The sequence below is a fragment of the Leopardus geoffroyi genome, chromosome D4 (genome assembly GCF_018350155.1).
Source record: "Leopardus geoffroyi isolate Oge1 chromosome D4, O.geoffroyi_Oge1_pat1.0, whole genome shotgun sequence".
In the NCBI taxonomy this organism is placed as follows: Eukaryota; Metazoa; Chordata; class Mammalia; order Carnivora; family Felidae; genus Leopardus; species Leopardus geoffroyi.
Window position 1 is genome coordinate 56,154,847 of NC_059342.1, and position 24,506 is coordinate 56,179,352.

Sequence of the window (24,506 nt, forward strand, 5' to 3'; positions counted from 1 at the left end):
CAAGTTTCTCTTATGGAATCTGAGGGCAGGCTAAAGATTATTTTAGCCACTGTGTCAGCCCATTCTTTTATCCGTGTGTGTGTGTGGCCATTCCTGTCTTAATACAGAGGTCCATTTCTGCCATCCAGAAAAGATGTGGAGAAAAGGTTTCAACTATTCATGTCCAAGAAAGTCTTAAGTCCAATGACTCCAGTTTTGAGAAATCTAGATTTGAATTTCAAATTTGTTACCTATTAGCTGTGTGATCTTAGGCAAGTTACTTAACCTTTCTATATTTTGTTTCTCATCTATAAAAATAGAATAAGATCTACCTCTAGGGTTGCTAAAAGATCTAATAAAACATAAAGCATCTAGCACAGGGCTTGGCACATAATTGGTGCTTAACAAGTAACAATTAATAGTGATATACTATTCTAAAAAATATACACTATTTTTTTTAATGTTTATTTATTTTTGAGAGAGAGAATATGAGCCGGGGAGGAGCAGAGAAGATCTGAAACAGGCTCCGTGCTGACAGCAGAGAGCCCAATGTGGGGCTTGAACTCGTGAACTGTGAGATCACGGCCTGAGCTGAAGTCAGACACTTAACCAACTGAGTCACCCAGGTGCCCCAGCAATACACTATTCTAATGTTTGTTTAGTTCTGTATGGTGTAGTTTCATCTACACTTGATGAAAAACATCTGATACAGGGGAAATGAAAAAGTTAATAGCTAAGTCTCTACAGGACCCAGGAAACCAGGAGTTTACCCCCAACCTCACTCTTGCAGAGGAATGACAAAGCACCATGTGAAGGACAGAAACTTTTTGCTTTTTCAAAGGAAGGGAAAGGGATGTGAGTGAGCTGCCACAGAGTATTTCCCCAAGCTCTCTGACAAGGGGCCAAGGCTTCATGCAGTTCCTGTAACAAATCCCAGAATGGGGCTGCTCCACATTAACCTACTGGGATCCCTGCCAGGAACTAGCAGCATGGCAAGGTAAGTTTGAATCTAAATGGCTCCCTGCAGCTTACATTCTAGAACAGAGGGGAAAAAAATGAAAGCAAAGGCGTTACAATCAGGAAGCTTATAAAATTAGAGAGTATATTTCTGAATGCATGTATAATACATGTAGATACACACAAATGTGCATACATAGAAAGATGAAGGTAGCTTAATAAAATGAAGGGGCTCACAAAATTTCTAAAATTCTGAAGTGTTTTAGCTGGAGCCTAATGGATAAAGAAAAACAAATCCACATAGATTACACAGATATCAAGATAAATTATACTGAGTCATTCAGAAAAAGCCAACTGGACAGCCTAAGTCTGCTGAAAGTTGGGTAAATGGAAGACAAACAAAATCAAAGAATCCATTCCTATTCCAAACCAAGAAAATGAGTAGGAGCAAAGGAGAGAGCCAAGACCAAGAAGATCAACAGAAAATGGTCAGACAATATGTACCAAAAATTTCAACACACGTAAAGCCTATAATTTCAATTTTAAGAACTTATGCTAAGGAAATAATGATTGGTGAATAGTTTTAACTAAAATGTATTAATTTTGGGATACCGGGCTGGCTCAGTTGGTGGAACATATAACTCTTGATCTTAGGGTTGAGAGTTCAAGCTCTATATGGGGTATAGAAATTACTTAAAAAATAAAATCTTTTTTTTTTTAAGTATTTTTTTTTTTTTTAATTCATTTATTTTGAGAGAGAAAGAGCATGTGTGCAAATGCAAGCAGGGGCGGGGCAGAAAGAGGAGAGAGAGAGAGAGAGAATCCCAGTCAGGCTCTGCACTGTCAGTGAGGAGTCCAACACAGCGCTCAAACCCACAAACCACAAGATCATGACCTGAACCGAAACTAAGAGTCGGACGATCAACAGAGCCACCCAGGTGCTCCTAAAATAAAATCTTTTTTTTTTTTTTTTTTAATTTTTTTTTTTTTTCAACGTTTATTTATTTTTTGGGGGGACAGAGAGAGACAGAGCATGAACGGGGGAGGGGCAGAGAGAGAGGGAGACACAGAATCGGAAACAGGCTCCAGGCTCTGAGCCATCAGCCCAGAGCCCGACGCGGGGCTCGAACTCACGGACCGCGAGATCGTGACCTGGCTGAAGTCGGACGCTTAACCGACTGCGCCACCCAGGCGCCCCATAAAATAAAATCTTTTAAAAATAAATACATAAAAATAAATTTTTAAATAGTGAGACACCACAGGGGATTGGGTATAGCCACACAGTGGACTGTTATACAGCTTTTAAGAATGGGCCTGGCTCAGTCAGTAGAGTATGTGATTACTGACCTTGGGTTCATGAGTTCAAGCCCCTTGCTGGGGGTAGAGTTTACTTAAAAAAAAGAAAAAAAAAAAGACAGAGTAGAGAATATTTATTAACATGGAAAGCTGTTCATGCTATGGTATAAAATAAATAAGCTTAAAAAAAAATCTTATTTTTAAGTAATCTCTATACCTAACGTGGGGCTCAAACTTACAACCCTGAGATGAAGGTGCATGCTCTACTGAGTGACCCAGCCAGGCACCTAAATGAATAAGCTTTTAAAAACATAATTCCTGGGGCACCTGAGTGGCTCAGTTGGCTCAGACTCTTTTTTTTTTTTAACCTTTATTGATTTTTGAGACAGAGAGAGAGAGCATGAATGGGGGAGGTTCAGAGAGAGATGGAGACACAGAATCTGAAACAGGCTCCAGGCTCTGAGCTGTCAGCACAGAGCTCAACGTGGGGCTCGAATTCACGGACTGTGAGATCATGACCTGAGCCGAAGTCAGACGCTCAACCGACTGAGCAACCCAGGCGCCCCTAAGCTCAGACTCTTGATATCGGCTCAGATGATGATCTCGTGGACCTGGGATTGAGCCCCATGATCCTTGAGATTTGTTCTCTTCTTTTCTCTCAAAATAAATAAAAACATGGGGCACCTGGGTGGCTCCTTGGTTAAACGTCAGAATTTGGCTCAGGTCATGATCTCACAGTTTGTGGGTTTGAGCCCCACATCGGGCTCTGTGCTGACAGCTCAGAGCCTGGAGCCTGCTTTAGATTCTGGGTCTCCCTCTCTCTGCCCCTCCCCACTCACACTCTGTCTGTCTCTGGCTCTCAAAAATAAATAAAACATTAACATAAATAAATAAATAAATAAATAAATAAATAAATAAATAAATAAAAAACATAGTCCCAGTTACCTTAATTTTTTTCTCAACAAACACATATGACTTGCACAATATAAGAAAAGGATCAAGATAATGAGTTGTATTCAAGACTCCAACGATGACCAGGAAAATCAGGCATTCTGTCTAGCCCACCTGTAAAAGCCAGTTCCCTGCCCACCTGCATCCTGCTGCACAGGAGGTTGGGGATACAGCTGAGCTCAATATGCTGCTTGAACAATATCAAGACTCCATAGCTACAAATATTTCAGACTGTTCAGGACCTAGAAGAGTTGTGACACCAGAAAGCCCAGGTCATTGTTTTAATTCCAAGTATATTAAAGGAGAGATCATGTGGTTATTTAAAGTAAAAGGACTGGGGAGGCTGGGTGGCTCAGTCGGTTAAGCTTTTGATCCTTGGTTTCAGCTCAGGTCATCATCTCATGGTATGTGAGTACGAGCCCCACACTGGGCTTGACACTGACAGTGTGGGCCTGCTTGGAATTCTCTCTCTCTGCTCTTCTCCTACTCATGCTCTCTCCCAAAATAAGTAAAAGTTATAAATAAATAAATAAATAGGACATTTTGGATCCCAGTTACAAAAATAATGCATCCTAAATTTATAAAACACAGAAAAGCACGTATTAGGATATAAAAACCACCACAATCCTATCACTCACTCTCTGTATCTTCTTTCAGGCCCTTTACTACACACTCAGTCACATGCCTACGTATATTTCTTTATTTGTAAAATGTGATGTCACATATTATATTATATAGTTTTATTTAATACAGCAGTAACAGCTTTCCAAATTAGTTGATATAGTTCTACATTTTTTTTTTTTTTTTTTAATTTTTTTTTTTTCAACGTTTATTTATTTTTGGGACAGAGAGAGACAGAGCACGAACGGGGGAGGGGCAGAGAGAGAGGGAGACACAGAATCGGAAACAGGCTCCAGGCTCTGAGCCATCAGCCCAGAGCCCGACGCGGGGCTCGAACTCCCGGACCGCGAGATCGTGACCTGGCTGAAGTCGGACGCTCAACCGACTGCGCCACCCAGGCGCCCCAAGTTCTACATATTTCTTAATGCCTATAAGGTAGTTCACCGTATGTGTATACTAGCATTTACTGAATGTATTTCCTATTATTTTTTAAAGATTTCTTTTAAGTAATCATGCTCTTCCAACTGAGCTAGCAGGCACCCTGCATCTCCTATTATTAAACATTTATGCTGTGTTCAAATTTTCAGTAGTATAAAACACTGCAATGAACATCCTTGTATCTAAATCCAGGCTCCTATGCTATGCCAAGACCTCTTACTCTCTGAATTGTGACTATAAACTGTTCCTTCAAAAGGTGACTATGGGCTGACTTGCTAAAATTAGCAATGGTACTTCCTATGGGATCCTGAATTCTGGTATTTTCCCACTAGAATCATGATTTTTGTGGAAGGAGGACATACTAGGATTTATAATTATCCTTGAATTAAGTGACATAATTCTTTGCAAATTTTATATCTAACAAGTTCAATAAACTGATTTTTTTAAAGAGTCATTTATTGGAAGTGTATTCTTTTTAAATTTTTTTTTATGGATTTATTTTTAAGTAATCTCTACACCTAATGCGGGGCTCAAACTCACAACCCTGAAATCAACTCTATTCTCAGCTTTTTCTTCCTCTACAGCATTTCTAATTAGTTATAAAGCCATCTATTCAGAATTAACAGGGAGACTTATCTCTAAACTACTGGAAAGTAGAGAGATTATAGTTACATATTACTTATCTGGTATATTAAAAAATTATAAGCTTTCAATAATAACAGTGTTAAAACAATGATATGACTGCATAGTCCTATTTCTTTCACTTTTACTTTCTGAGCATTATAGTACCAAGTCTTAAGGACAATATGGTTGTGTATTTGCCCACTCAGAAGGAAGATTTCTCTCTAGATGTTATTTTGAGTTCAAAAAAAATCCTTATGTGACTCAAAAAGGAAACTCCTTTTGCTATATATCCTACCACTGTATTTTACTTCCTCTCCCCAGAAAAGATATATAATACATAACTATGCTGAATTTTTGTCAGTAAACAAGACAAGCAATGAACAAGGCCACTTCCACCATTGTTTTAGACTAAGAAAAAAGAAGATTCATCTAGCTAAAGTAATATTAAAAAAAAATAAGTTTATTAACAATATTTTATCAACAATAACGGAAGTAAAAAAAATCCAAGAAAGATCACTCAGAATCCTCTTTTTATTTTTATCAAGTAATCTCTATGCCAACATGGGGCTCAAGCTCATGACACTGAGATCAAGAGTTACACACTCCACCAACTGAGCCAGCCAGGTGCCCCCTCTCTTTTCAAATCTGTTTTTTCATTTGTCAATGCATAATTGTGTACAGCTATAATAAGCACAGATAGAATTTTGTATCTCATTACATTTAACATATCAAATGCTTTGCATGTTATTAGTCTTCATAATTATGTTAATTTCTGCATAATATCATGCAGATGTGATTTACCATAAATTATTCAAGTATTCTCTTTTTGTTAATATTTAGATAAAATAGCTTGCAATGATTATATCATTAAAAAAGACTTCTCTTTCTATGGATAAATTCCCTAGTCTGAAAATATTAGGTCAAAGGGTATGATATTTTTAGGCTCTTCATTCAATAATTAATATGTACCAGACTTTTGAAATATAATGCCAAATTGCTGTCAAAAAAGGGTTTCAGTGGCAACGTATATATGTACCTGTTTCACCACATCCTTATCAGAACTAGGTATTAATTTGTACACAGAAAAATATTTTGCTTTTATCTGTATTCCTTCTATAATGAAATTAAATATAATTTCCTAATTGTACTTCCTTACATAAATTATTATATAAATATAATAAATACAATAGGGATTATTTATTTATCTATTTATTTTTAGATGATACTTTCTTTCAAGATTTTATTTTCAAGTAATCTCTACACCCAACATGGGCTCGAACCCACAACCTTGGGATGAAGAGTGGCATGCTCCACTGACTGAGCCAGCCAGGTGGCCCTAGATGAATTATTTTAAAATGTCTAAGCTACTTGGGATGTAACTACCATACAGAAAGAAGCCATTTACAGGGTACAGAAATGCTATTTACCTTAAGCACACCCGAACCTGGCCAAAAATAAACCTAAGGTCTAGGACCAACAAATCACTACTGCCACTTCTTCTTCACTGCCACCATTAATTACATCAACAATTTACTAAACACATGTTTTAGGCACTGTGCTGAATAACATTTTATTTAATTCTGTTCCTGACTCTGCTAGGCAGGTACTACTTTCTCCATTTATTTTAAAGGTCAGAGAAGAAAGGCTTAAGAGAAGGTATTTGAGCTTGTCCATAGGCACAAAGTTAATAAGAAACGGAGCCCACACTCAACCCACAAATCTTTGAATCTAAATATGCAATACAAAATGACATCATCAAATTTGTTGGTATAAATGTGGATATTCTGGCTCAGTCAAAAGAGCTGGAGACTCTTGATCTTGGGGTTGAGTTTGAGCCCCAAGTTGGGTATAGAGATTACTTAAAAATAAAATCTTAAAAAAAAAACAAAAAACAAACAAATGTGGATATTCTGACATATATTTACATATTAATCTGCTAGAAAAGAGACCAAAAACTTGGAAACTAATGTCCTAAGCTAAGATCTGACTTGAAAAAATAATGGGCAAATATCTTGTTTTATCTGTAACTGAGATCAGGAACAGGCAAATCAGAAAAATAATAATTGAAAAAGAAAAGAAAAATAACCATTTGTCAAGGGCTTCCTCAAAGTGCAGAAATAACATCTAATTATACCCTACTGGCTGCTGAACAGATATTAACCAAGATGCCTACAAGGACATTCTTCCAGATCCATCAACTATAATGTCCCACTTACGTCCTGAACATAGTTTAGAAAATACAGGGAGGATTCAAACAACTGATCTAGATTTAATAAGGTAGCAAAAAAATTATTGCTACATAGCATAAAGTCTAATCCAGTGATTCACGTAACAACTGCCTGAGAGCTTGTTTAAAATGCCAATTCCTCTGGTACCTGGCTGGCTCAGTTGGTAGAGCATATGACTCTTGATCTCAGGGTTATGAGTTCAAGCCCCATGCTGGGTATAGAGATTACTTAAAAAAAAAAAAAAAAAAAAAAATAGAAGCACCTGGTTGGCTCAGTCGGAAGAGTATGCAACTCTTGAATTCGGGGTCATGAGTTTGAGCCTCACACTGAGTGTGGAGAGTACTGAGAAAAAATAAATGAACTTGAAAATAAATAAATAGATGTAAATAATTTTTTTTTTTTAAATTTTTTTTTTCAACGTTTATTTATTTTTGGGACAGAGAGAGACAGAGCATGAACAGGGGAGGGGCAGAGAGAGAGGGAGACACAGAATCGGAAACAGGCTCCAGGCTCTGAGCCATCAGCCCAGAGCCTGACGCGGGGCTCGAACTCCCGGACCGCGAGATCGTGACCTGGCTGAAGTCGGACGCTTAACCGACTGCGCCACCCAGGCGCCCCTAGATGTAAATAAATTTTAAAAAATACTAATAAAATGTCAATTCCTAGGTTTCATTGAGGGAAATCCTGAATCCATACTGGAGCAGGGACAAGGAAACTACATTTTCAGCACACACCTCAAGTGACTGTGATGCAGCTGGTTTCTGGGTCATGCCTGAGAAACAAAGGTCTAAGTATCAGAAATCAAATATGCATCAATTTAAAACCAGTAAACTGGGGGCGCCTGGGTGGCTCAGTCAGTTAAGGGTCTGACTTCAGCTCAGGTCATGATCTCACAGTCCGTGAGTTCGAGCCCTGCCTCAAGCTCTGTGCTGACAGCTCAGAGCCTGGAGCCTGCTTTGGATTCTGTGTCTCCCTCTCTTTCTGCCCCGCCCCACTCATGCTCTCTCTCTCTCTGTCTCAAAAATAAATAAAAACATTAAAAAAAATTTTTTAAAACAAGTAAACTGACAAAGGAAGTCATGCTTAGCTCATGGAGCTTTTTTATTCCTTTGGTGATATGACAGCCGTTCAAGTGATTGGCCTTGGGGGTGGGGAGGACAAGCTTTGGAAGGGTTCAAGGAAAGTAGGAACCAACTGAAATAACTAGACTGCCCTATTATTATTATTTTAGTTTATTTATTTATTTTGCGAGAGGAGAAAGAGAGAATCTCAAGCAGGCTCTGCCCTACCAGCGCAGAGTCCGATATGGGTCTTAAACTCACAAACCGTGAAATCATGACCCAAGCCAAAGTTGGACGTTTAACCAACTAAGCCACCTGGGCACCTCTAGACTGTTTTATTATTAACTTTCCTCTGGTAGTTGGCCTATCAGGCACCTCCCAGAAACCCTCTGCTCTCAGCAACTCAGGTTTCCTCATCCTCCAAGGCTATAGAGCTATAGGAACAGGCTCTAAATATATCAGGGATCATACTGCATGTGACTCAATTGTCTAGATGAGAAAGGTGATTAACAAGATTATTCATTATTAAAGGCTAGCATGAGGGGCGTTGGGGTGGCTCAGTCAGTTGAACAACTGACTTTGGCTCAGGTCATGATCTCGCAGTTGAGTTCGAGCCCCGTGTCTGGCTCTGTGCCAAAAGCTCAGAGCCTGGATCTTGGTTCAGATTCTGTGTCTCCCTCTCTCTCTGACCCTCCTCCACTGGCACTCTGTTTCTCTCCCTCAAAAATAAATAAATGTTTAAATTTTTTTTTTTTTTAACATTTATTTATTTTTGGGACAGAGAAAGACAGAGCATGAACAGGGGAGGGGGCAGAGAGAGAGGGAGACACAGAACCGGAAGCAGGCTCCAGGCTCTGAGCCATCAGCCCAGAGCCCGACGCGGGGCTCGAACTCACAGACCGCGAGATCGTGACCTGAGCTGAAGTCGGACGCTTAACCGACTGAGCCACCCAGGCGCCCCAAAAATAAATAAATGTTTAGAAAAAGAAAAAAAAAAAAAAAAAAAAAAAGGCTAGCATGAACCAAAGGAAAAAAAAAATTATTCAAGGGAGATTCAGTTAGCCAGCCCTCCAGCGAATGTGTCACAGTCTCTTTCCCCATAGTTTCTGCCCTCCATCAGCCAAGTGGGCTTATTAGGGACCCTCAACATTTCTTGTACTTTCTTGATTTGGCTACAGAACACACACCTCTGCTTCCTCCCCATTAGTTGAAGCCCCCTCCTTTGGGAAATCCTTCCTGAACACCCTATAAATTACTTCCTCTTTGGAGCACTGGTGGTGCAGTGCTCTTTGGAGCACTGGTGGTGCTTCCTCTTTGGGAGCACTGCTGGAATATACAGAGTAGAAACCAGGAATGTCAAATATTCTGTAAAAATGAGATAAAGTCTCAGACAACAAAGAAACCATCAAAAACACCATCAACATTCTTGTTGAGAAAAACTGCCCTAAAATTCTTGAACCCCTCCACAGGACTGCTGGTCGGGCCCTAACATTCTTGACCATTAATTTTCTCACAAACAGAAGGTGATCCACAGTCTGTAATGCACTACACAAAACAGGATTCCTGAGTCCCACACCTATGTTAATCCAAGAAAGGCCTTCCCAGACATGAAGACAAGTCAGAAAAGGGCAGGAAAAAAACAACTCTAGCACCTTCACATGTAAGGGGCATAAACATATTTCTACTGTTCCTCTTCCTAAAGCCTCCTAACATCAATTAACTCTATATGAAACCTTAGAATTTGAGGCATTTCCACAAGGATTTCCCATGTAGAAACACTTCCACACATGTGCCCCAGCAGATGAACTTGCCAACATAACAATTCTATCATTTCCACATCTAAAGTCTTCCTCTAGGGGTGCCTGGGTGGCTCAGTGGGTTAAGCGTCTGACTTCAGCTCAGGTCATGATCTTGGGGTTCATGAGTTCGAGCCCCATGTCAGGCGCTGTGCTGACAGCTCAGAGGCTGGAGCTGCCTCAGATTCTCTGTCTCTGTCTCTCTCTCTCTCTGCCCCTCCCTGTTCATGTTCTGCCTCTCTCTGTCAAAAAACAAATAATAAAACATAAATAATAAAATCTTCCTCTAAGAGTCAAATATTCTGAAAATAACATAAAGACTAATTCTGGAATAAATCTGAACATTTCTTACTAGGCAGAGAATAACCATGTCATTTTAAAAATGGCTAATTTACAGATTACTATCCTATGAAACAAAACTGGAGGATACAGATAAGAATGCTGTACACCTGGTTGGGCCCAAGAAATTCTGCAAGCGTTTATAAGTACCTTCTAGGGGTAACTGGCTGGCTCATTCAGTTGTAGGTTTGAGCCCCATGTTGGGTGTAAAAATTACTTTAAAATAAAATCTTTAAAAAAGTAAAAAATTAAGATAAAAGTATCTTCTAAAAGGGCATAATCCTTTTGGGGAAATAAAATAGTAAAATGAAGGAGCATGAATTAAAGATCTGGTCAAAGCAAAACTCCCACACTTCACCATATTTTGTTTTCCTGTGTCTCAAATTGGATCTCATATTCTGCTTTTATTTCAGGAATCTGCATATGTAAACTCAGTGAAAACATTACAGCTATTTTCTCAACCCTGGTGCTTACCAGTCCTCCCCATCCCCAAAATTAGGCTCCTCAAAGTTCTTCTTCCTCCCATCTGACAGCAAATCGCAGCCTAAACTCATTTTGTCTGCTTCATTATGATCCACCAAGTCGATCTGGGAAGTCAGCAGTATACCCTTGACCATTACTTTGGGAAATGGTAAGAAAAAGAAAGCAGCCCTGATATGTAGGGAGTGAGCCTGGTACTATCAGCTAGGCCTTGGTGTCTGGGTGAAAATAATTTCACAGGAAAGTCCCATTTCCTTAAGTCTTCCCACAAATCAGTCTTCTAAGTCCCTTCTAACACCCTCTTACTGAGAGGCTCCTTGGTTCCTTTTGGTGTAGGTTCTCTGTAACTGCAATAAGCAATTTTATCTACTGTGCTAAGTCCCTGATAGTCTTAAATACTTCAAACTCTGCATACATTATCACTCCATTACTACCCTCCTCTTCAAACCATCCCCTCTCAAAATACCCCCTTTTTTTGTTTTAAAAAATTTTTTATTTAAGTAATCTCTGCACCCAATGTGGGGCTTGAACTCACGACCCCAAGATCAAGATTTGCATGCTCTTCTGACTGAGCCAACCAGGTGCCCCAAAATATCCCCCTTCTTGAATTTTTTTGGTACTCTCCTAGTTCTCCTCTGACCTCCCTGGTCTCCTTGTAGCAGTTCCTGCTCCATAAATGTAGACATTCTCCAAGGTTCTATCTTTAGCCACCCTTTCAATATCAGTGGCTCTTACCCATTTTTGGCTCATATACTCCCTTTGAAAATCTCATGAAAACTATGGCCTTGTCTCCACACCACCTTCCCCACATCATGCCCAGAAAATACACATATAATGAAATTTTCGCAATTTTCGGCAAGGTTTATGGAAGTTAAGAGTGCCTTTTTGGGGCACCTGGGTGGCTCAGTCGGTTAAGCATCTGACTCTTGATTTTTGGCTCAGGTCATGATTTCCCAGTGGTGAGATCAAGGCCCCCTCATTCAGCAGCCCCAACTCCTGAGCATGGGGCCTACTTGGGATTCTCTCTCTCCTTCTCTGCCCCTCCCCTGTTTGCATGCACACTCTCTTTCTCAAAATAAACAGACATTAAAAAAAAAAAAGTGTCTTCTTTACCCTCTCTCCCATGGTAGTACGCAAATTTTTTTTAAGTTTATTTATTTTGAGAGACAGAGTGGGCGAGTGTAGAAGGGGGAGAGGGAGGGAGGGAGGGAGGAGGGGAAGGAGAGAGAATCCCAAGTAGCTTCTGCGCCATCAGCACGGAGCCTGATGTGGGGCCTGAACCCACAAACTGTGAGATGATGACCTGAAGTCAGACACTTAACCGACTGAGCCACCCAGGAGCCCCAGTAGTGCACGAATTTCAATAATCCCTTATATATAGATGACTATTCCCCAAATCACTAACTTCAATCTTTACCCCTCTTTTATTACTTTTTTAAGGTTTTGGTTTTTTTTTTAAAGTTTATTTATTTTTGAGAGAGAGAGTACGGGAAGGGGCAGAGAGAGAAAGGCAGACAAAGAATCCAAAGCAGGCTCTGCACTGACAGGAGTGCCTGATGTGGGACTCGAACTCACGAACTATGAAATCATGACCTGAGCCAAAGTCAGTCATACAACCAAATGAGCCACCCAGGTACTCCCCTTTACCCCTCTTTTAAATTTCAGCTAAGTGAAAATATAAAACTAAACTCATTTTTTCTTAAAATCTGTTCAGTACTTCTCCTGCCATCCTTTTAGTTACCCAGGTTCAAGACATCAGTATCAATTTTGACTTAATCCTCTGGATTATATCTGAGCATGTCAACCATCTACAGATGGTACCATTAAGATCTTTTATTTTTTAAGGTAGGTTCTATGCCCAAACGTGGGGCTCAAATTCACAACCCCAAGATCAAGATTGGCAGCTCAGAGCCTGGAGCCTATTTCAGATTCTGCTTTTCTCTCTGTCTTTCCCCAGCTCACGCTCTCTCTCTCTCTCAAAAATAAACAAACAGGGGCGCCTGGGTGGCGCAGTCGGTTGGGCGTCCGACTTCAGCCAGGTCACGATCTCGCGGTCTGTGAGTTCGAGCCCCGCGTCAGGCTCTGGGCTGATGGCTCAGAGCCTGGAGCCTGTTTCCGATTCTGTGTCTCCCTCTCTCTCTGCCCCTCCCCCGTTCATGCTCTGTCTCTCTCTGTCCCAAAAATAAATAAACGTTGAAAAAAAAAATTAAAAAAAAAATAAACAAACATAGGGGCGCCTGGGTGGCTCAGTCAGTTAAGCGGCCGACTTCGGCTCGGGTCATGATCTCGCGGTCCGTGAGTTCGAGCCCCGCGTCAGGCTCTGTGCTGACAGCTCAGAGCCTGGAGCCTGTTTCGGATTCTGTGTGTCCCTCTCTCTCTGACCCTCCCACATTCATGCTCTGTCTCTCTCTGTCTCAAAAATAAATAAACATTAAAAAAAAATTTTTTTTTAAATAAACAAACATTAAAAAACAATTAATAAATCCTGGCTCTGCTGATCAAGCCACCCATTCGCCCTTTAAAAAAAAAAAAAAATTTTTTTAACATTTATTCATTTTTGAGAGACAGAGACAGAGCATGAGAGGGGAAGGGGCAGAGAGAGAGGGAGACACAGAATCTGAAGCAGGCTCCAGGCTCCAGGCTCCGAGCTGTCAGCACAGAGCCCGACGCGAGGCTCGAACTCATGAACTGCGAGATCATGACCCGAGCTGAAGTCGGACGCTCAACCGACTGAGCCACCCAGGCGCCCCTCACCCTCTTAAGATGTATTCTATCTGTCTCCTTCTCACTCTCTCCCTGCCACTGTCCTGCTTTTGGCCCTCATTACCTCTCATTTATAGTATAGCACTAGCATCCTGTAACTACTTTCCCTTAAAGTAGTACTCCAACCATGTCACTCCCTGTTTCAAATCCTTGGGTCTTGTCTCTCCCCTCCCCAACAAATAAAATCTTAACTTGACACTTCATGGCTTCCATAATTTGATCCTAATGAACCTTTCCAACCTTAATCTCATAATTCTCTTTCAGACACCTAAAGCTCTTGTCACACCAGACTCTTGATAATCTTCACAAATGGTTAACACTCTTCCCCATAAAAATCCAGATTTCCAGTTTCTCCTTAAAAGGAAAAATTAACAATAGGTTCAAATTCCTGCATGGCAGGGGGCCTGGGTGGCTCAGTTAAGTGTCTGGCTCAGTTCATGCTCTCACAGTTCGGTTCGGGAGTTTGAGCCATTAGGGAGTTTGAGCTGTGCATCAGGTTCTCTGCTATCAACACAGAGCCCACTTTGGATCCTGGGTCTCCCTCTCCCTCTGCCCCTCCCCTGCTTGCACTGTCTCTCTCAAAAATAATAAACATCAAAAAAAAAAAAAAATTCTTGGGGCACCTGAGTGGCTCAGTTAGTTAAGCTTCTGACTTTGGCTCAGGTCATGATCTCACGGTTCATGGGTTCGAGCCCCACGTCAGGCTCTGTGTTGGCAGCTCAGAGCCTGGAGCCTGCTTCAGATTCTGCCTCTCTCTCTGTCCTTCCCCAGCTCATGCTCTCTCTCTCTCAAAAATAAACAAACGTTAAAAAACAATTAAAAAATCCTGGGTGGCTGAGTTGGTTGGGAGTCTCTTAGTTTGGCTTGGGTCATGATCTCACAGTTCCTGGGTTTGAGCCCCATGTTGGGCTCTGTGCTGGTAGCACGGAGCCTGCTTGGGATTCTCTCTTTCCCTCTCTATCTGCTCCTCCCCCACTTGTGTTGTTTCTGTCTCTCTCAAAATAAATAAACTTAAAGAAAAAAAAAAATCCTGCATGGCAAAAACTGGCTAGAGCCAAGAATGCCTTCTCTGGCTCTCTGCAATCCCTGCTACTTCTTACTGTCTTGTGCCTCATAAGCTTCTCTAAATTAGCTTTTGTGTCTGGCTCTGTACACAATTTGACTTTGTAATCCTAAACCAGGAAAATATACCTACCTATCCTGATTTCCAGACCCATGTTCCAATTAAGGTTATACTACCCCTTTTTCTCTAAGTAAAGAAAAAACAAGACCAGCGGTGCCTGGGTGGCTGAGCCGGTTAAACGTCTGGCTCTTGCTTTCAGCTCAGGTCATGATCTTGAGGTTTCGAGATCAGAGCTCCACATTGGGTTCTGCGCTGACAGCATGGAGCCTGCTTGGGATTCTCTCTCCCCACCACCCCACCCCCCCACTTGCTCTGTCTCTCTCTCTAAATAAATAAATAAATAAATAAATAAATAGAAAGAAAGAAAGAAAGAAAGAAAGAGAAAGAAAGAAAGAAAGAAAGAAAGAAAGAAAGAAAGAAAAGAAAAGAAAAGAAAAGAAAAGAAAAGAAAAGAAAAGAAAAGAAAAGAAAAGGAAAGGAAAGGAAAGAAAAGAAAAAATATGACCATACTGGGGCACCTGGGTGGCTCAGTTGGTTGAACACCTGAGTCTTGATTTCTTCTCAGGTCATGATCTTGCAGTTTGTGAATTTGAGCTCCACATTGGGCTCTGAGCTGACCGCATGGGCCCTGCTTGGGATTCTCTCTCTTTCTGCCCCTCCCACAAGTATGTGCACTCTCTCTCTCTCCCTCGAGATAAATAAGTAAACTTAAAAAATATATATGACCATACTAATGTTATTAAGACATACGTTGACCATTCTTGTAGTTATGCTTAATAGGCCCAGAGAATTCTGGGGGTTAAGTGACTGCCCCTAGTTTGAGTGTTAGCCCATAGCATAGCAGAATTCCCACCTCAGGAATCAAGCTACAGAAAGACATAGAATATATCTGATGTTTTTTTCCATAATGGATGACCTAATGCCTCAGCAGAAGTTTCAATACTATTTCCTGAAGCTAGTTAACTGGGAAATGATAGGGCTTTTTAGCATTTGTGTATATTCAGTTAAATGCTAATGATACCAACAGTACCCAAGACAAAAACAGCTTCTAACCAGCAGACATATTAAATAATAGGTTATTTCAGGATATAAATGGTTGTGGTATACTTTTCCTACTTGATACATTTAAATTGCTTCACTGATAGCAAAATTTCAATACACCAAAACTTACTATTGAGAATCCAACACAAACTCTTCTTCCCCCAAATCTTGGCATATTTTCCAAAGATTGTTTAATTTTCCTTTCTTTCAAACTGAGTGGAGTCCCAAGGAATGCAAACAGCATTGGAAAAAGCTTTGCATTCATTATCACCACAAATATATATACGTATTTTTTAGAGATAGGTGTACTCACAAGTGGGGTGGGGGAAGGGGGGGGGGTAGGGAAAAACAGAGACAGAAAGAGAGAGAGAGAGGGAGAGAATCCCAAGCAGATTCCATGTCCATCATGGAGCCTGATGCACGGCTGGATCCCACAACCCCAGGATCACAACCTGAGAAGAAACCAAGAGTTGGGTGCTCACCCACTGAGCCACACAGCTGCCCGGACCACTACTATTTTTGCATAAGGAAGATATTGCTAACTAGTGTTTCCCAAGATGTGCACAGCCACATTCTCAGCACTGTATATTACCACTCCCATTTTATAGATGGGAAAACAAAGGCACACAAGAGAATCATTTGCCAAATGTCACAAAGTTAAGAGCAGTGTTTCTGGTTCCCTGCTTCGGTTCTGGAAGCTAAACAAATAACAACATAAACTATATAAAGAAAATAGGCCCTCATTTAAACACCTTAGGTTATGAGGACACAGGAAGTCAGAAAGAGGTAGGTATTAAGAGTAGATTAGGGGCTCCTGGGTGGCTCAGTTAAACTTGTGACTTCAGCTCAGGTCGTGATCTCATGATTTGTGACTTTGAGCCCCGCATCAGGCTCTCTGCTGACAGCTCAGAGCCTGGAGCTTGCTTCAGATTCTGTGTCTCCCTCTCACGGCTCTCTTCCCCTCCCCCGCTCGCACTATTGTGTGTGTCTCTCTCAAAAATAAAAATTAAAAAAAAAAAAGTAAATTATTACTTTACATTATTCAAACCTTCAAAATAGAGGCAACAAATTCAAGAAAAAGACTATTATTAACTTAGTTCCGAATTCAGCAACATTTGCCAGGCAAAACAGTATGATGATGTACATGGAGAGCTGAATGAATTCCTCCAAATGGGGAAACTCTTTTTCTACTCCAAGTCACAATGACAGTGCTCTTAAACCATGAGTGGTGGCATGAGAAACTAGGAAAAGGAAGTTTTGTCTTTCCACAACTACTTAGGTTTTTTTTTTTTTAAGTTTATTTATTTTGAGAGAGAGAGGGAGCATGTGCCTGTGTGCACAAGTGGGGGGAGGGGGGGGAGGGGCGGAGAGAGAGACTCCCAAGCAGGCTCCATGATGTCAACCCAGAACCTAACCTGGGGCTCGATCCCATGAATCCTGAGATCATGACCTGAGCTGAGATCAACAGTATGATGCTTATGTGACTGAGCCACCCAGGTGCCCCACCACTACTTAGTTTTGAAAGGCTTCTGTATGATAAGCAGCAACCCTCAACAGAAGAGGAAAGGTCAGTTTGGCCCCAACCTCCAAGATATTATTTCCTTCCTTAAAACTCTTGTTTAAGTCTTTGCCTATGTCCTTTATAAACAAACACTTCTAGTACTTAACACTTTCTTGATCTAGAAGGATATTCTCTCTTTCAATCAATCTGTGCTTCTGCCTAAGGAAAATTTACCCAGCCATTATGACATTACTTGTCTAATCACTCAGGGTGAGGTGAAAACAGAGAGAGCAGCTGGGCCTACATCCCATCTTTTCTCATGCTTCCTTTGGAATCATTTCCCACCTCCAGGCCCTGTCTCTTACCGTTCCTCTGAAATCATGCTATTTGTGTCCTTCTGTTCCAATCATATTGTAATATCCAATCATGGATTGACCTATTTTACCTATGCCTGTAATTGTGCTTATTATATAGATTACTGACATATTTTTCCTTTCATTCACTTATAACTATTTTCTAAGTCATTCTGTGTAAGAACACTTTCCTACTTATATAATAATTTTTCTCTTTTGAATCCTTTTCAGGAGGCTACTTTACAAAGAGCAAACATTTATATCCTGAAATATACCACCAAACACACATTCTCTGCCCTTTCTTAAAAGAAATACATCTTTAGATTCTACTCCCTAAAAAGTAATGCTCACTTTATCTTGGGCCAAGTGCTAGTTAATTTTTTTTTTAACATTATTTATTTTTGAGAGAGAGAGAGAACGTGTGTTGAGTGAGTGCATGAGCAGGGTAGAGGCAGAGAAAGGGGAACAGAGAATCCAAAGCAGGCTTCTTGCTGAAACCAGAGAGCTCGATGTGGGGCTCGAACCCACAAACCATGAGATCATGACTTGAGCCCAAGTTGGACACTTAACCGACTGAGCCACCCACACATCCTTAAATATTTTTATATATGCCTTTAGTCTAGCAGGTAAGACCTAAGTTTCCACTATTATGTATCCCAAATGATGCCCTCCCTGAGCATCATTCTTTCCTAAATCTTTCCTCCGCATTCTCTGACTTAAAAAGCAACACAAAAAGATGAGGCCAAAAAAAGCAGTGGAACAACTGTACATATGGCAAGAGGCCTAAAGAAACAGGCTCCTCTGAAGATTTATCAGGAAAGAAATGAGGAAGTAGCAAAAGGGACAGAAAGAGAGGCGGAAGTTATCAACAGATAGGAGGGAATGGAAAGCAGAGTAAGGCAATATCCTCCCAAAAGAAACTGATGAGGAAAGTGAGCAGTGAGAGGTCCTAGAGCAGGACATAGGGTAAGGTTCACTTACCCCAGACACTTACCGTGTTGCATTTGGTGCCACACACCACTTGCCTATGATTCAGCCACTGAGATGCAAACACTTTATTAAGGGTTCCAAGATGAAACTCTCTCTCCCTCAGGAGACTGGGAAGTTGCTGTGCTGCATAGCCATGCAACACTCGAGAATAGTTGGTTTCATTCTGAAGCCTGACTTCTCGGTTCTTCAGGTAGTACACTAAGGATCTCTTCACCGGGGGGAGTCTTTTCCTTTTGTGAAGTGAGTGATCCCAGCCAAACTGTGTAAAGCAACATTAGAAATTAGGGCTTTGGCTACCTTGGTTCAGGAGGGATCCTCCTGTATCAGAGAAATCACCAAGAACTCATCCTGCAGGATTCACATACAACAGAATAGGTAACTCAATACAGAAAAGTCCAATTTAATTCTTCTAACATTGAAAAGATACTGCTCCTAGTCAAACCTATGAGAAACAAGGGCTGAAAGACAAGGGAATGGAAGCAGAAAAGAGGTCAAAAGGTTTACTAGGCCTTTTAGGAGTGAAGGATTCAAATCCCCTAAAGCTATACTTGACAGGGAAGGGAATGAGGGGCCACATAATTACTATACCGACCTGGGCTGCATCTCTACCCAGTCCCCTTCTCTCTCTCAGTCTGTACTCCCCGCGGAGCATGGAGAGTGCAACTAGGGCCAGACTGGGGTCCTACACCTTCCAGGGATGCACTATCAAAGACTTCCTCCCTGTCCCGCGCTCCAGGCGGTTGAAGAATTCGAAAAATCAAACACTAACGGGGTAGGAGGCACGGGAAATCAGAGTCCGAATACGCGTCCAACAAGGTCTTCTCCTTCAAAGAGGGAGGTATAGGAATGATACCTGAGAAGTGCTGTTTTTTACAACGGTCCAGGAGTCAAAAACCCCATGTTGGGGCTTGAGGTAGCCGGAGGGAGAATCTTTCCCATATAAAGGTCGCAATCATCTCTGCCCCCCACCCCCCGGAGGTGGACTTCACTCTCCCTCCGCATACCTTCTGGGAGGTTTTGTTCCTGATTCCACTCGACGTCGGTTTCCCTTCCTCCAAAGCCAAGATTCTAGTTTCCCCTCAAGCCCCACTCCCGGCTGTAGGCCTTCTGAGGAGTATACCTTGTTTCCAAGTTTCCTTTCAGTGTCTCATCTCTGTCCTTTCTGCTCTCCTATGAATTCCTGGGGACCCAGCCCTTACCGTACTGGCTGGGCCACGCTCTTGCCCCACCTCTGATTACAAACCTTGGTCCCGGGTTCCGGTTCCCTTATCTCAGGACTCTATCCCCCTCTGGGTGCTTCGGCGATATAACCCGAGTCCTGGCCTCTGAGCCCTCACCTGCGGGCACTGAGCGTCGCTCCCAGCTCCTGGCGAGGCAGGCGCTTTCCGCTTCCTGCTAACTGCTTTCCGGGCCATAGTGGGCAGCGCCGCAGCGGCCCCGCAGCCACATGGGGCGGGGGTAGCGAGGGTTAGCAAGACGGCGGGTCATATACTGGGCCCCGGGGCCACGCACTTTAAAGCGCCTGGCCCGGAAAATGGCCCGGACCCAGGGAGGCAGGCAGAAGGGAAAGGAGGGAGGGAGGACCGGGGCCGGGAAAGGGAAAGGGAAAGGGAAGGGGTTAGGGAAGGAAGGAACGAGAAGCTTTCAGACGAACAAGTCTGAAAGGACGGCGAGCGGCTGGAACCAAAACACCCCCTCCCCTTCGCCCTCGCTCCGTCACCCTTGCGCAGCCGCACTTCGCTGCACGTCGCCACAGAGACGCCGCCTGGCCTTCAGGGGTGGGGTTTAGGGTCTGCAAGTGGTAAATTCGCGGCTGTCGTTTTGCTGCCGCCCGCGCATTTCCAACGGTCGTCAGAGTGCCGCTGGAAGTGGAAGACCAGGGGTCAAAGCAATCTGCGTTCTGGCCGCTGACCTTGGACCCCCGCCTACTCATCCGCAGGCACCCGGAAGTGAAGACAACTAACCCGGCTCGGAGAAGGAATCCCTCCCAGCACACGCCTTTCCTGGGCAGCCACCACTGGTTATCTCCTTTTGAGCGCCGCACTTTCCCGAACCTATCACAAACGGAGCTCCAGCACCAAGGGCTGGACTCTGTGCGAGGAGGCAGGACCTCCTTCCCCCACCCTCGTAAGGTGGAGTCCGGCCGGCGTGCCCAGGCTTTCCTTCTTTAGAGTACCTGCCCTGCCCGGCGCAGCCACCCCAAGCCGCTCCCTGGTCCTCTGCCCGCCTTCCCACCCCTGGGGAGTCCTAAGGCTCCGTTCTCCACTCAGTCTCCTGATTCCCTGCTGTCCACCTCTCCCGACTCTCCTGCCCAAGCAGCAACAGCTCCTCAGTCACCTTTCCCTCAGCTACGACCTCGCCTCCCTTTCGACTCCCACGACCTGCGGGCCACAGGGTCTTTGTGCTTTATGAAATAGGCCTCACGCCTTAATTTATGTTTATTATGTCTCCTAAATTGAGGACAGGAACAGGGGACTGCCATTGCCTGCCCCTCCCTCTGGGTCCTGGTTGCATCTCAATGAGGGCATATTGGGTGAAATTCTGAACTACAGAGTATAGTGGCCGTTTTGCTTGTCAGTTAGAGAAGGGGGCTTCTTCAGGATCACCCTTGCCTCCATTTTCAGAAGATGCTGTAGGAATTTGAGTGCTGGTTCCGCTTTTCCTCAGGTAAAGACACCCTTTGAGGAAGCAGGATACTCTTGCTTGGGGTTGACTGGCTTCGGGCTGTAGTGCCCAGTTACCTGCTGGTCGCTTCAGGCTTCATACCTCCAGGGAGCTCTGTTGACCCATCTAAGGTTCTGCCTACAAGATTTTGATTTGTTTTCCAAGCCGAAACAGACCAGATTGAGACAGAGTCCTCTGCCATCCCAAGTGGGCACTGCCACTAATCTCTAGTGCCACCTTGGGAAAGGCAGCCCCATCTTACTTGGTCAGGCCTATCCCTTCAGAGACATGAACAGGGTGAATGGGTCAGAAGTGGTTCAGCTTTCTTTTTGAGCCTCTTGTTGCAGTTCTGTCTTGCCTCACAATGCCCTTGGTGACCCAGGAGCCCATTGGGCAAGAGTCTGGAATTCCTTTGAGAATCTAGGCTCATGCTGGGCTGCACTTGGTTCCTGGTATCCTCTGCCCATGTCAAAGGCTGTAGGCTCATCCTCAGAGTTGGTGCACTTCATTTTGACATCCCAGGAACTATCGCCAAATGTACCTCCCAGCAGAGCTCACAATTTCTGTGGAATAAAGATTCACCTTGAAGTTTAAAAGTCCACAGTTGCTTTTAAAAGACTGACGACAATGGGGCATGTGGGTGGCTTGCTGCTGTCACCACAGAGCCTGTTTCAGATCCTCTGTCCCCCTCTCCCTCTGCCCCTCCCCTGCTTGTGCTGTCTCTCCCAAAATAAATAAACTTAAAAAATAAATAAAGACTGATGATACCAATGATTGGTGAGGTAGAATAACTGGAACTCTCATACATTGCTAGTGGGCACATAAATTGGTACAATTTGGAAAAAATCTATGGTAGTACCTACTATGGCTAAGTATGTATACCTTATGATCCAGAACTACTTCTGGTTATATCAACAGAAATGAGTGTTTACGTCCACCAAAAGGCATGAGAGTACTCAGTTTTATTCATAACAGCCATAAATGGAAAATAGTTCAAATGTCAGTCGATGAAAATAGTTCAAATGCCAATTGATAGATAAATTGGGGGTTCCTGTGACCTCCTAATCAGGGTTCATAATTTGTTATAATACCTCATGGAACTCAGGAAAATAAATATATTGCCAGCTTATTATAAAAGGTATTATAAAAGAAACAAATGAAGGGCTAAATGAAGATGGACAGGGAGTGAGGTCTGCAAGAGTCCTGAACACAGGAGCTTCTGTCCCTGTGGAGCTTGGGGTACACTACCCTCATGGTATGTGGATATATTCACCAACTTGGAGGCTAATCCAAACCCCATAGTTTAGGGTTTCTATGGAGGTTCCATTATGAAGGGATGATTGATTAAATCATTAACTTTAATTCAATCCACATTTCTCCTCCCCTTCTCAGAGGTTAGGGGATGAGGCTGAAAGTTCCATACTTGTAATTACATGCTTGGTTCCTCTGGCAACCAACCCCCATCCTGAAGCTATCTAAGGAATCATCTTGAGTCACCCCATTAATATAAACTCAGGTATGGTTGAGAGGGACTTATTAAAAATGACAAATGATGTGCTTCTACCATTATGACTTAGAAAATTACAAGAGTTTTAGGAGCTCTTGTGCCAGGAATCAGGACAAAGACCAAATACATATTATATTACAATCTCATATAATAGGAGTCAGAGTAGTCATTACTCTTGGTGGTTACTAACTGTGAAGAGAACCCAGGGAGGTTTCTGGTGTGCAAGAAACTTATATAAGTATATAAACATATATGTCTTTTTAAGATTTTATTTTTGAGTAATCTCTACACCCAATGTGGGACTCGAACCTATAACCCCAAGATTAAGAGTCACATGCTCCACCCACTGAGCCAGCCAGGTGCTCTGGAAACTTCTATATCTTGATCTTGGTGATGATTATAACAGTGTACACATATGTAAAATTTCAACAAGGTGTACATTCAAGATTTATGCAGTTTAGGGGTGCCTGGGTGGCTCAGTTGGTTAAGTGACCAACTTCGGCTCAGGTCATGATCTCACAGTCTGTGGGTTCAAGCCCTGTGTCAACCTCCGGGCTGACAGCTCAGAGCCTGGAGCTGCTTTGGATTCGGTACCTCCCCCTCTCTTTGCCCCTTCCCCACTGATGCTTGCTCTCTCTTGCTCACTCTCTCTCAAAAATGAGTAAACATTAAAAAAAGATTTATGCAGTTTATATTAAGTATACCTCAATATAAAGATAAAAGTGCTCAAAATTTTTTCACCTGGTTTCTTCCCTTGTACTTTTTAAGACAATCAGGCTAGGAAGAAGGAAAATTTAAAAACTACAATCTGGGGGTCGCCTGATTTTGGCTCAGATCATAAGAATCCAGTTTTCTTGGGTTCAAGCCTGCTGTCAGGCTCTTCGCTGACAGCACAGAGCCTGATTGGAATTCTCCCTTTCTCTGCTCCTGCCCCACTCGTGCTCTCTCTGTCTCTCTCAAAATAAATAAACTCCCACACACACACACACACACACACACACACACACACACACACACTATCTGGGGCTCCTGGATGACTCAGTTGGTTAAGTGTCCAACTTTTGGGGCACCTGGCTGGCTCAGCTGGTGGAGTGTTTGACTCTTGTTTTGGCTCGGGTCATGATCTCACGGTTTGTGGGTTCGAGCCCTGCGTCGGGCTTTGTGCTGACAGTGTGGAGCCTGCTTAGGATATTCTCTCTCTCTCTCTCTTTGCCCCTTCCCCACTCGTATGTACATGCACATTCTCTCTCAAATAAGTAAAAATTTAAGAAATAAAATAAAAAATAAAAGCCACAACCCTAGACTGAAATTAATCTGAGAGGATATTGAATTCATCTCTCCGCTCTACAAACAAAACAAAAAAATGTTCTCCAGACATATGAAAGCCTGGGAATCACCTTTGTCTCTCTCAATTCTTGTAACCTCTCCTCAAACACCCTCACACATTTATTCCATCACCAAGTCCTATTTATTTTGCCTTCTAAATATTTTGAGTCAATTCACATCTCCCACTACCCTAGTCCAAGTCTGTCATGTATTTTTTTAAATCACATTTATTGGGGCACCTGGGTGGCTCAGTCAAACATCTGACTCTTGATTTCTGCTCAGGTCATGATCTCATGGTCATGAGATTGAGACCAGAATGTGAGATCAAGCCCAGGGCTGGGCTCCATGCTGAGTGCGGTGCCTGCTTAAGATTCTCTCTTTCCTGGGGCACCTGGGTGGCTCAGTTGGTTAAGCATCCAACTTTGGCCCAGGTCATGATCTCCCAGTTTGTGAGTTCAGGCCCCTTGT

The 24,506-nt window shown here is 42.6% G+C and overlaps 1 protein-coding gene across 1 annotated transcript in view; it reads right to left on the reverse strand.

The window, feature by feature from the left end:
* Window positions 1-20,532, reverse strand: part of DCAF12 (DDB1 and CUL4 associated factor 12) — a 40,046-nt gene extending 19,514 nt beyond the window's left edge. The window contains exons 1-3 of the mRNA XM_045467845.1: window positions 20,506-20,532; window positions 19,879-20,403; window positions 18,546-18,800 (exon numbers count right to left, since the gene is read on the reverse strand). Of these exons, the coding sequence (XP_045323801.1) occupies window positions 18,546-18,800; window positions 19,879-19,956 (333 nt within the window). The 5' untranslated portion in view covers window positions 19,957-20,403; window positions 20,506-20,532. The remainder of the gene's footprint in view (window positions 1-18,545; window positions 18,801-19,878; window positions 20,404-20,505) is intronic.
* Between the last annotated feature and the right edge of the window lie 3,974 nt (window positions 20,533-24,506).